Below are 13,400 nucleotides of genomic sequence, written 5' to 3'. Positions count from 1 at the left end.
AAAACTACATTGGAAACAAGTAAACTTACCTCACTAGGATATTTCTACACTTATTTCAAGAAAAAATAAGTTTTTAAGGTTGAATGTAATGTAAATGACTTATTAAGATGGATATGTTTGCCATGAGCCCCAGACTGCCAAGCTCTGGTTGCAAAATGGCCCAATGCTGAATATTTTACATAAATCATAAAGTAGTGATGTAATTAATAGTGAGAGGTTGTGTCCTGGGACATTGGGTTATTCTGATAGGATGTAGAAACGCATGCAGAGTTACAGTCAGGGCAGAAAACTAACCTTTTTCAAAAATTCACCAGCCACTGTCTTTATTTTATCAGCCAACTAGATATTTATGATATAATAGCACCGCCAAATATGGGTTGTGAAAGTGCGTGACCACAGCCAAAATTTACCAGTGGCTGGCGTTAATTTTCCACCCTGCTTACAGTATGGACACACACACAGAAAAGGAAAAGTCAGTAAAATGTAATTGGCTTATTCTTGTAAAAAAAAACAAAAAAAACAAACACAGACTTACTGTAGGGACAAGATAGTACACACACATTAAGAACACAAACGGTAATTGTCATAACTGTCATAACTACAAAACACAGTCATAACTGCTGTCAACCAGTCACGTATTCACTCATATGACACACACACACATGCATACACACACACACACAAACACACATCAATGCACTTCACTTATCGACAATATATGATATTTGACATCTGAGCTACAGGAGACCTCTGTCTCATCTACTATTGTACTACAGGTTTCTAAATCCTACAGTATGTGGTCAACCGTTTACAGCCCACCAGCTTGTTGTAACACATGAACCAAATCAAACTTTCACAGTCCATCTTCACACTGAAATCGCATTCGTTCGCATTGTTAACGATTGTACTATAATTTCCTAGTTTAAATACAGACGTGGGACAGGTCACACACTCACACACACACATACGTATTTTGGCTCACTTCACAGTAGGGAAACACACTTGGAGTAGAAGGAGGGGAGACGTCCGGGTGCAGGCTGATTCCAGTGTTGGGATTTTTGTCAAGATCTGGTGATGCCATAAACTTAAAACTGCACTAGGCAAGATTCTTATGTAAAAATGTAAAAAATAAATGAAAAAACAGTTGTCTCATCGATTTAAACACCAAATTGGGGCTACAACAGAGAAGAGCGTCTCATCCCCTCTTACTTGAGACCCTATACATTTGCCTTATTTACCCAAATTAATATCTGGTGTTGGGTATGCTCACTTCTCAGCGCCCAGGAAGTGATGAATTAAAACTTAAGAATGTACAAACTAAATTTCTTTCTCGTAAAGAGAATTAAGCGATCGCTCTGTCCAGAGAAAGCTGGACTCACTGATGATTTTCTGAACCTGCTATGAAAAGATTTTCTTCACTACCTCCACTAGACACTATGAAGAAGAAATTTAGGTCTACGGAGCGCGCTCTTTACTGATGTGACATAACATGATTTCTGGGTAGTGAAGTCCTTCAAACTTTCAAAAATTCAAATCTCCCTTTGCCACTCGGGGCCGCCAAAGTGCAAAATTGCCTAGTGCAGGTTTAATGTTGCCTGTTGTTCGTTAAAATGGCACTCAGGGCTCTGATAGGTCCAAAGGCTCAAGGAAAACCACAAGGGAACCAATCACAGGAGAAACACCAGTGTCAAAGTTCACAAGGTAAAGGGGTCAAGGGGTCGCAGGTCAATTGTCTAGTTTCTGTTACCTTTCAGGGCCTTCTCGATTTTCACTTTACCACAAAGCATAAGAAAGAAAGATTGGAAAAATATTGAAGATTTCTGCAAAGCTCCTAGAAATTCTATTCACCACAATTCACAGCTTTTAATGCTCCACTAAAATTAGAGACGAACTACTGAAATTAGAGTCAGTCTACCTAATCTACTCGCATCTTCAACTGCAAAAACATTCCATCTTAACAAGCGATTTAGCCTCGATCTGAATCTTAAAATCTTCTTTAAAAAAAAGTGAAAAAAATCTGCTAATTTCTCTTAATTAATAACTAATTCATAACTTAATTGAACTTGTTTCCAGTGCAGTTTAACTTGCTTCAAGCATTTTTCTGAAACAAGTTACAATATCTTTAAGTAAGTCTGTTCCTTCCACTCGTATCAAGTTAATGTCACTCGACTTGTTAAGATGCATATTTTTTGCAGTGTAGCCATACGGCCTGGACTCACTAACTTCCAGCCTACAGTACTAACAGCATGGAAGTGTATGGTAAATGACAGAGCAAGGAACAACTGAGTGGAAGTACCTCCAGCCATATTGAGCACACTGTCCAGGGCGGGATGCACCTCCTTATCCAACTGCTCATGTATCCTTCCGCCCAGTAACGGACCTATATCTGTGGAGGACACAGCATCACAGCAACAGACAAAAAGAAAAATCAGTAAGCAATAGAAAAATAGCCAAAATAAAGAAGTAATATTATGTAGAAGTCCCTCTTTTTATCGCATGTTTGCGGATCTACTGCTGCACTTTTTCTCCATCCCCATGTTACAAGGCATAGTAGCATAGAGAGACACTTAATTTTGTGTTACAGAAAAGCCTATTAATACTGTTTTTACTGTCTAACATTCAAGAAGGAATTGTCTGCAGTACTAATGCAGGACAGAAGCAGCATGAATGCACAGGGGGATTTCTATCTGCAGCTATCCAGACCTAGTTATGTCACAAATGTGTTGTTGAAACAAGTCGAGGAAAGTGGACACAGTGAATTCAGATAATAAGCATAATACATGACCAAGAGCTCAATGAATCGTTTCTGTCCACATAATTTACTATCAGAGACACGGGAGAAGGTCTACTTACTATCTAGGTCATAGATGACTTTGTTCTTGGCTGTGGCATATTGGGATATTAGGTAATCAATTTGCTGAAAACAAGAAACAGAGCAGAGAAGAGCGGAGTTTCACAAATAGAAACAAATGAAAATGGGTTTATTAGTCTTGTCACAGACACACACAAACTCACAGATATAAAAACACAATTAAAAAGATATGGAGAGAAATATATAGCCTAACTCTGGAAACTGACTAATTCACATGTTGGCGTATTTAAAGAGAAATGTTAAACTATTAAAGTGATAATCCATGACATTTTCAAAGAAATAAATGTCTGGCAGCAGCAATAGCAGTTTGTTTGGAATAAATTGATGAACAAATAGCTTGAGGAACACAATTTCAAGATTACGTTTTCCATACATACTCTTATGGTTTATGTCTGGGCAAAAGGAAATGAAGAAAATGATAAAATACAAAATAGGTCTCCATGCTTGTCCTCAGAACAGAAAGACACTTGGTCTGCATGTACTGTAAGGAAACTCTGCCGTACCATCGGTGTGTCGTTAGCGAAGGTGTGCATGTCCCTCATGTTGCTGTTGACCAGTCTCCGTATGTTCTTTACCTGAGAACTCAGGTTCTGGTTGGCAGCGTACGCACACAGCACTCCGATCCTGCACACAAACAGCAAACAACACAGACTGTATTATTATTCACCACATTCTCACCCCATGAGCATCCTGCCAGGAGAAAAGTCTTTCCCAACATGTTATTTAATCGTGCAGTCAGTCTTAAAATCATATCTTTTCTCATCCTGCATTGTTTCATTTCATGTTTTTTTTATATTGCTTGTTGTCTTGTTATTTAACTAAACAAAACTGAAATTTAAATCAAGTGAAAAAATTTGTCGAAAAATAACTTGCTTCCAGTGCAGTTTCATTTCTTTATATAATTTTCTTAAATCAAGTAAAAAAATCGGACTAAAAATACCTTGTTTCATTTGTTAATAGAATATATTTTCTTGAGTCAAATGATATTTTCAGATTTATATATTCAGATTTCTCCACTTATTGCAGGCACAGGGTCTCAGTATATGAACATATTGGCTGTTGTGGAGATCAAATCTGTGACTTTTCGGTTACTGGACAGTCTCCCTGTGGCACTACGTGACCCGGCTACTCCTACACATCAGCCAACAAATACACAGTGTAGTGTAGCTGAGGTGTGTGAGAGGAGTAACAACATATGATGACCAGCAGGGGTCAGTATATACCACCACATTTACATTTACATTTACTAAAAGAGAGAGCATCAGTAGAACAAGAGACAATCATATCAACACAGACACCTGTTCATCATCCATGCCATTTCACATGATGGTTTTCACTGCAACCACAATCTCCACAATCTCTATCTTCTACTTCAGATTGCTGATGAAAACAAACATCAACATGTCAGTCAAGCAAATTTCTAAAAGAGAGGAATGCAATACATTAAAGGCAACAGGTGCTGTAGTTAGACAGACAGGCTGATAAGAAGTGTGTCATAAATCCACCGCTTGAAAAAATTTACACCTGACACCAAAATGATAAATACCACAAAATTATATATATTTTTTAAACAAATGGTAGGTAGTTTAAGTCCTTGATTGACAAAATGATGACACTTTCACACCCTGTATCCTCTGTGTTTTCGAAATACTTGGTGATAAACAAAATGAGATATGAAGAAATGAACTCTTGGCAGGAAATGCAGGTGTATCGAAGCTCTGAGGCCCTATCTGTGTAATCTGAGGTCCCTGGGTTGTAAACACATTCAAATTAAATGCGAAAACACGGAATTGCATAATGTAGACCATTAAAGTGAGTCTCTTCCACACTTCAAACAGACCTGAGTAGCTTGGTACACGGCTTAATTAGCTTGAGCAACATCAAGGGAAAGCCAGCCCATAATATTAAGCTGTTTCCATGACTCACTCTCATCCCAGCTGAATTTTCAGCTCAGCACCTCGCAGCCAGCACTAAGTGTTGTGTGTGTGTGTGTGTGTGTGTGTGTGTGTGTGTGTGTGAGAGCGTGTGTTTATTGCTGCATGTGTGCATATGCATATGAGCGCAGTCGGGGTTCTTGCAACTTGAGAACAGATGGTCGAAAACTTTAAAACAGACTGAAAATGAAAAAAAGAAACAAAAAAAAAACAGCCCTACTATGGAGGGTGAAGTATGAAATAATTCTGTACAGTTGTATAACAGGGTGAATCTCATTTATGGGAATGCTAAGTGGAATAAGCAGCTTTATGAATGATGTAAGATGATTCGCAGAAAGGAATAACAATAGGAGTGACTCAGAAAGAAGCCGCTGGGCAAGCTCAGATCAATGGAGATGAATCAGAGTGTTGTGATTCACTGTATAATTAAGATAGAAGTCTCTGTACTGTATGCGGGCCTGTGTTTGTGTGTGTGTCTGTGTATGTATGTGTATGTATGTGTATGTTTGTGAGTGCAAATTAAGGCTATGGTTCATTCCTAATGCAATAAAGAAGAAAGTGGTGTGTGTGCGTGTGAAGCTCTTCTTTACTGTCCTGTAGGTGATCAGCTGTAGCCATTGTTTAAATCCCTCTATTAATCCAATCTAATCTAACCTGCATTAGCACTGCAGGCATTTCCTTCATGAATATTCTGCAGCACAGTCTGTATATACAGTGAGTGTGCAAAATATTAGGGACACTGATGAGGTGAATCCAGGTAAAAGCCATTATCCCTTATTGATTTCCCGTATTAAATCTATACAAATCACAAAGGAGGAGACATAAAGAGTAAAAAGTACATAAAGAGAAGCACAGGAGTTAGAGAAGGATTTTAAAGCTTTGAGACAGTTGAGATGTGGATTGTGCAACTCAATATCAGGAAGATGTCCCTATGGTTTGGTGCATTCAGTGTAGACTATAACACAGTAGACAACATTGCGACGCAAGATTCGAATGTCTCCCGACTCACTAGTCACCATTCTTTTTTAACTTCTTGGGGATGGAGCCTCAGTAGAGCCAGTAGTATTTCAGTAAGCATCTAAAAATTGGGACTTGTCTTCATCATCTTCATTCTTCTACATCATCTACTTTTCTTAAAAGCAATGAATTACTTTACGTATTACTCCCCGAGAAAAGTAATTAGCTACACTACTCGCTACTTTACTTTTGCGTTGTGTTCATTGGACCGATAAATATTGTCGACCTAAACCCACATTACCAGCAAAGGTATCTAAATAATGACAGACACCAAATCTTTCTTTTAAGGTTTCTAATAAAGATAGAGCCTATTACATTCTGACTTTCCAAGTCATATTTACCACTTGTCGTTCTTGTGCGCTCTACTGTAATTCTGATATTTCCGACATGACTTGAAGGCATTATAAGACGAGGGGAATGTTTCAATAGATATTACGCCAATAAAGAGGCTAAAGAATTTAACGCAAGTAATGACCGATCAGTAACTGTAATGTGGTTACTGAAATTGGAACAGTAATGCCTTACTTTAATGTGAATACAGTAATTACTTTGTAACGTGTTACTCCCCAGCACTGTTGGTGAGTGAGGGTTTGGTCCTATAATGTCTTATAATGAGTATGAAGGCATTCCTGTGTATGAGGCTGTAGTACTCAAGTCTGGTCTTGGTCTTGAGTCTGGTCTTTAACACTTTTCTGGTGTCTTGGACTTTTCTCAGTCTCGTGCCTGTTGTGCGATTGATATTTTTTATTGGGAATTTTCATGAGCTACAAAAAGAGCTACAAAAAGATCACAATATACAATACAAAACATACAATAAACGCAAAATACAAGCACATCGAGTATAATATAACAGGACATATATCTTATTCCTATTTTGACTCTAACTCCTCTTTAGGCTGGGGACGCTCTGAAACCACCTGAAGGACCTCCGGCGGTTCCCGGACCCCACTTTGAGTACCGGTGCTTTACAGGACTCTGCCCTTGAAAGGGAAGGACGGTCCGTCTGTGTGGTATCTGGAGGAATTGTGCTGATGTTTGCCATAAATAGAGAGCAGGTCGGCAGAGTAAACCCTGTCATCCTGCAGGTACAGACTTTATCAAACTAGGCCAAACAACTAGGCTGGGAGACAGTGAAGTGGAGCCATCCAGAACCAGGGGAAGATTCAAAATGGCCACTTCCACAACAAAAGCCTATTGTGAAACTCTTTCTCTGCCCTCTCTGTGTCTCTCTCTCTCTCTCACACACACACACACGCACACCATACACACACTCTCCCTTTCCTTTCTATTTCGCATGCAAACACACACGCACGCACACACACACACACTCCATCTCTTTCACGTACACCCACAAAGGCGCACAAACACACTCTCTCTTTCTCTCTCTCTCTCACTGCCCCTCTGTTTCTTTATCTCCCTAGCTCATACTTTGCTCTCTCTTCTTCGGTCTCCCTAGCTTTCTCTCTCATTTGTCTTTCTCTATTCTGTCTTCTCTCCTCTCTCCTTTCATCTCTCGCTATACCTCTCTTTCCTCGATCTCCCTAGCGCAGACTTGTCTCTTTTTTCTCTCCTTCTCACCCTCCATCTCTCTCTCTCTCACTGCAACTCTCTTTATCTCTCAAACTCACATTTTCCTCTCATCATTTTCCAAGCGCTCTCTCTCCTTCTTTCTTCTGTCTTTGTCAGTCTTTCTCTATCTCCCAACTCTCTCTCTATTCCCCTCACTTTCCCTCCCTCTCTCTTTCTCTCTCGTCTCTCTCTCTCTATCCACCTCCCTCTCTTTTTCTTTGTCTCTCGCCCGCTCCCTCTTCCTGCCGGTGTCCGACAAGGTCAGTGGAATCTGCAGTGGAACAAAGGCTCTTTGAGGAAAACACCGAGCGCTTTCCAGCGAGCTGCGTGGTACACGACCGTCCACCTTGCATCAGCAGGAGTGACTGAAGTTTAGGTTTAGTTCAGTTTAGTTGTTTGAACAGAAGTGAAGTGATGAAACACAGATAGAAGAGAAAATAATCCACATTTGTGCAGGAATAAAAATGGAGAAACAAACAACAAAATGAAAAGATGAAAAGCAAGGCATGCCACTACTGGATAAGAGACTAAATGAGCCCTGCCGCTGAATAAAAACCATTATGTGTTTTTTCAGGAATGCTTATTTTCTCATTGATGCTGAAGAACTTTTGAAACAAGGCAACAGAAAATATTTTGTCCCCCACTAATGATGCAGTCCCCCTCTGGGCCAATTGGTAACAAATACAGTATGTCACCTTGTTTTGACCTGTAATCGTAGTGCCGATCCTTAGGCCAATCAGTGTAATTTTGAAAATGCCAAGGCGCAGTGGTGAGATGTATAATTTCCCCAAGTTTTGCCAAAATCCAATCAATAGTTTTTAAGATATCACATGTGACAGACAAACGAATAAAAGGACCAATCCATATTCTGATCCATATGCCCTAACAGGTTTTTTTTAAAAGCCACAAAGTCACAAAACTTACTTGACACATAAATAACTATGTAAATATTCAGTTCAAGTAAAAAACAGAAAACCACCCAAACTGCAGATTCATGGGTTTTACATGACAGCAGCGAACAGCTTTGGGACGGAAGGATGAGAAGTTCAGACAGGAAGGCATACAATGTCACTTTGCACCGACTGTCATACAGAGAAACTGAAGAGTTCCCCTCCAAAATGAGATATCTGCCAATTAAAAAAAACCACTGTCACTCTTGAAAATGATGGCTGGCACAAAAGTAGAACTATGGTATAATATTGAAGCTATTAACCAAACTTAAACTTAAAGGATAAGGCTGGTGTTTTTTAATGCATTGCTTACTGTCAACAAATCCTATGAAAATAACAAAATCAACAAAATCAATCAAATCGTTTGCTCTCCCGTTACTTTCTGACTTCCCACGTACCGTTTTTAGCCGTCAACCCGGAAGTCATTGGCTCCAAGTGTAAGCTAAAAACCTTGAAATTCAGCTCACAAATAGTTTCAATTTTAAAAATCGCTAACTGTTACCACGAGTAGTCAGGCTGTTGTAGTTATTACCAAATCAAATTCAAATGGGAACAAATTCTTCATTACGCCGGGGACTATTTTCGGTGCTATGGAACTACTTTCCTGAGATCAGCCGGCTTATTAAGTAGTTTGAGGAAAAAGTCGGCTGGCCCGGTGCATCGTGATGATGAAATAAGCTGCCCAGAGCAACGGCATGGCTCTTTGACGTGTTTTTAATCGTTTTTTTAATACAATGGGGTTCTATGGCTGCTGAGACATGGCTTCATTGGACGAGATAGGTTGGCAAAACAAAATTATTGCTGATTTTGTTATTTTCATAGGATTTTTTGACGGTAAACAACGCATTAAAAAACACAAGCCTTATCCTTTAATAATTCTGATGATGTAACCGTTCTTATCCATGACACATTGAGCAATGAAGTTCAGGTAGCAGTTGCTCTTCAAACTGGATGCATAACAGTTTAGAATTCAGCTGTTGGACAGCACTCACAGAAAATGACCAACTGGTCTGCTGTACTGTATCAATACAGTTCACAGTTATCACCGACTCCTGAACTGACCCTCATACTGCGGCTAATGGCTGCATCGCAACATGGCTGCTGAGCACTTGTTGCTACTGTAAGCATCTATCTCTTCTTGACCGCAGGGGATGATTCAAACACAGCGGGACTAAGATTTACCTCTAGCAACTGTGAAAAACGGGTCCAATTTCTGTTTGAACGAAAGCCAAATGACACATGAAACGCTCCCTAAGGGCGGAAACCCCACAATAGCACATGAAGAGGAGCATCAAACTAGCGCAGTGCCCCAGAATCTAGGCCACTACTGGGGGCTGGGTGGAGAGTGTTACATGGTCTGGTGGCTCCATAGCTTTTACAAACTCCAACAATGGCCTGCATTCAGCTGGATTGTATTCGCCAGGCTGGGACAGTCGCCCTGCAGCCCCTCCCTGCTTCCACACTGCTATTCCCTCTTTCACTCTATAAGAAAACAATAATAATTATGGCAATAATTTTTATATTTCTAACACAAATACAAATAGTACTAATAATACTGCTCCTGATAATACCGATACTACTACTGGTGCACTAATACTGCTGCTATAAGTACAACACATGCCACTAAATCTCCTACTACTATTACTACTACTACTGCTACTAATAATAATAACAGTAATAATAAACCCCTTTTAAAAGCTGTTGTAATAGTTGGTAAGATGTAATATAGTGCTGTCCATGAAGTGCTTTTCTTGCTGTGCCAGTTTAAATCCTACAACATGTAAACAAGTGAGTCAAACAAGGTATGTACAGTAAATTGAATGTAAATGATTTTGCAATAATCAGACGTTACTAAACAACAACCAAAGTACTGACTGAGGCCATATTGAAAACATCAGTCATTCCCACCGTTGAACATGGGAACTCTGTGGTATTTTCAGGCAGGAATCCAAAGGTCACAAGAAGAGATAGATTACAGCATGGCAGCTTGTTTTGTGTGAATGTGGGACGACAAAGCATCAGTTCACTATAGGGTCAAATGTACAGCATGTATGAAAAGTGTTACACCCATTCCTGAAACAAGAGATGGGTCCTGAGAGACGCCTTATTGACCTCAGTACAGAAAAACTCAATTTTAAAATGAATAACAGTTTGTCAGCAGCCATTGCCAATGAAAAACACAAAAATCTTAGCATGTAAACAGACCACTGTGGCAGGTATTAGCCACTTTTTTATTCCATTTTCAGCCACTGTTTAATCTCGTTAAGCCACTATTTTACTCCATTTAGCCACTCTTTCATTCCATTTTATTCTCTAAGCTGTCCCATCCACTGTTATATTCAATTTAGCCACTGCTTATTCATTTAGCTATTTTTTTTATTCCATTTATCCGCTCCTTTATTATTCCATGTAGCCACTGCTATATTCCTTTTAGCCACTGTTTTGTACATTCCTCTCTTTTCTGAGTCTGCCAGATCACAGCCATTTCCTATGAAGAATTAAACCAGATAATGAATACTTTAGCTTTCTGGCTTTGGGGCCTTTGCCCTCGGCATGGCCAGCCAGTAAAGAAAGTGTTGTTTTGCTCTGGGTGTTTTGTCACTTAAGGACACTGTGTAAGTTTGCGGTCCGTCCTCTCTCTGTGGACTGGCTGTGGTGGTTTGATGGGAGACAACAGACCATTAAGTCCACAGTAAACAGCCCAGGACTGACATGAATACTAAACTCTGAGCCAAACAGCCTTGTTGGTTGCTGTAGGGCTCGGGGTTGTGGAACAGCCACAGAAGGTCATTGAGATAGGATTTTCAAAATGTTTCCTAAAGTAGCTGTAATTTACCCGTAATTTTGTGATTAAATTTCTAAACCTTTCATCCAGGCAGAGGAAGTGGATCAATTGATTTATTCAGCTATTATTCAGCCATTATCTCCAGCTTATAATAATCTTTATAATAACAGCTGGAAGCGCATTTAGCTGAGCTTGGTCAAATGTGACTCTTTCATGGTTGTAGCTAATTACAGCAAATCAACAGATTTCGGGGGCAGCAGCCTAAAGGTTAGACAAGCTTATAACCGGAAGGTCTCGGGTTTGAATCACTGGCTGGGATTCAATCAGAAAGTAGATGCTTTCCCTCCCACAGCAACTGCCATTAAGGTGCACTTTAGCAAGGCACTTAACCACCAAATGTTTCAGTGGGGCGTCTCAGTGTCTAATGGTGGAAGATTGTATAAATTGGAGTAGAACAGGGGCGTAGGAGTATGGAGACTGTCCCACAACTGAAAGGTCCAGGTTCAAACCCACCCATGACAGCATTATCCACCCTGCTGAAGTGTCCTTGAGCAAGACACTGAATCCCTACCAGCTCTTCTGCAGCTAATCCTGACCTTTGACCTGGTTGAGGAGGAAAGCAAAGACACCCTTTTCCTTCCGAGTGTGAAAAAACAGTCAAAGCAAGATGATGCTGAGGAGGAGCCTGAGCACATTTGCTCTGCTCAGCAAACCATCCCTGGGTTGATTAAGGTTAAAAAAACATAATTAACCTTTTAAGCAAATATAAGCAGTGTGATTTAGGAATAAATGTCAACCATTCAAAAGGAAACAACATGTCAAGGACCAGTGTTATATCACTGATGAAGGAATTCAAACAGCAGCTCATTTACTCAACAAACAGCAACTTCCTAGCAAGTTCTCACACTTTATTAAACCATAAATCACAGAACTAATGCTTTGCATTTAATTATTTAGCTGGCAGCCTTATCCAGAGAGACTTACAGTGAGCTGGTAGTGGTTCAGTGTCTTGCTCAAGGACACTGTAACAGGACAAATTTCTGTTATGGTTATTTTGGCTGTTATGGAGATCAAACCTGTGACCTCACAGTTACAGGACAAAAACCACCGGCCCAACCTGTCATTTATTAGCCGCTATGAAGTCAGACTCTGCCTCCTCCCAGGCACTCTTCACTGTTAAAAGAATAGTTCACCCAAAAATTGGAATTCATGTTTCATTCATCATTCATTTAAGTGTTTTTTCTTCATACAACTTACCAGGAGTTCGCCAGGCTCACTGCCAGAGAGGCTTTCTTGCAAACAATTGTAGTACAATTACATTTATGGATATTTTTTGCGCTTTTTGAAGCTTAAAGGACTGGCCGCAATTTACTGCAATTGTTTGGAAGAAAGCTTCTCCGGCAGTGAGCCTGGCAAAGTTGTATGAAGTATGAAGCAAATAGTAAACATGTTGTCCCCCACCAGTGATGTAGTTCCACCCTTGGGTCAGTCGGTGATTGCTGAGTGTACTTGAAATATGAGTGAAATTGTATAAGCATTTTCGTATGGGACAATGAAAGGACAGATTGACCATATATTTCTGTTGCCTACTCTCCTCAGAATTAGGCTTACAAGTTATATCTTGAAATGTAGTAACTGTAATTGTCCTGTTTTTACTCAATACAGTACAAAATATAAGAACTACAATACGCAGTAAATATAATCCGTACATTACACAATGTACACTACAATACAATTTATAATATGCTATAAGTAGTCAACACTGACGGCACAGTGGTAGTGCAGTGATGAGTGCAATAACAATACAACAGTCCAACAGCTGTACAATAACTACAGTGTCTTGTGGTTAGAGGTTTGCCCAAAAATTCTCCATTGACTCTCACTTCAACACATCAACCCAGTCTGATGTCTCCAAGTGTGTAGCGTGTGTAGACTATTATGTTACCTATGATAACTTAAACTGTATGACCTGCTTTACCACTGAGTCCCCATTCATTGTCCCCCACATTGTATGATAACTTTAACTGTATGACCTGCTTTACCACTGAGTCCCCATTCATTGTCAATGCCGCCCCCTAGTGGCACAGAGTCACAAGTACAGTGTGACGGACGGACGGATGGACAGATGAACGAACCAAAGGACGGAGACCGATCCATAGTCCCCCCTTTGGTGGGGGACAAAAAAAAAACTTTGTGCTGGCATGAGGATGAGTAGATAATGACCGAATTTTAATTTTTGGGTGAACTATTCCTTTAACTCTATACATTTTAAG

The 13,400-nt window shown here is 39.9% G+C and overlaps 1 protein-coding gene across 1 annotated transcript in view; it reads right to left on the bottom strand.

Annotated features, from left to right (window-relative positions):
• prom1a (prominin 1a) overlaps window positions 1–13,400 on the bottom strand; it is an 84,800-nt gene that overhangs the window by 23,133 nt on the left and 48,267 nt on the right. Inside the window, exons 5-8 of the mRNA XM_071542581.1 lie at window positions 3,376–3,496; window positions 2,854–2,917; window positions 2,297–2,386; window positions 1,748–1,771 (exon numbers count right to left, since the gene is read on the bottom strand). Of these exons, the coding sequence (XP_071398682.1) occupies window positions 1,748–1,771; window positions 2,297–2,386; window positions 2,854–2,917; window positions 3,376–3,496 (299 nt within the window). The remainder of the gene's footprint in view (window positions 1–1,747; window positions 1,772–2,296; window positions 2,387–2,853; window positions 2,918–3,375; window positions 3,497–13,400) is intronic.

The sequence above is a fragment of the Centroberyx affinis genome, unplaced genomic scaffold (assembly GCF_046629955.1).
Source record: "Centroberyx affinis isolate AG114_WGS23_722 - 3 ecotype Tasmania unplaced genomic scaffold, CSIRO-AGI_Caff_v1 ptg004126l_1, whole genome shotgun sequence".
In the NCBI taxonomy this organism is placed as follows: Eukaryota; Metazoa; Chordata; class Actinopteri; order Beryciformes; family Berycidae; genus Centroberyx; species Centroberyx affinis.
Note: the sequence above shows the minus strand (reverse complement) of the source record. Positions and strands in the feature narration are given on the sequence as shown.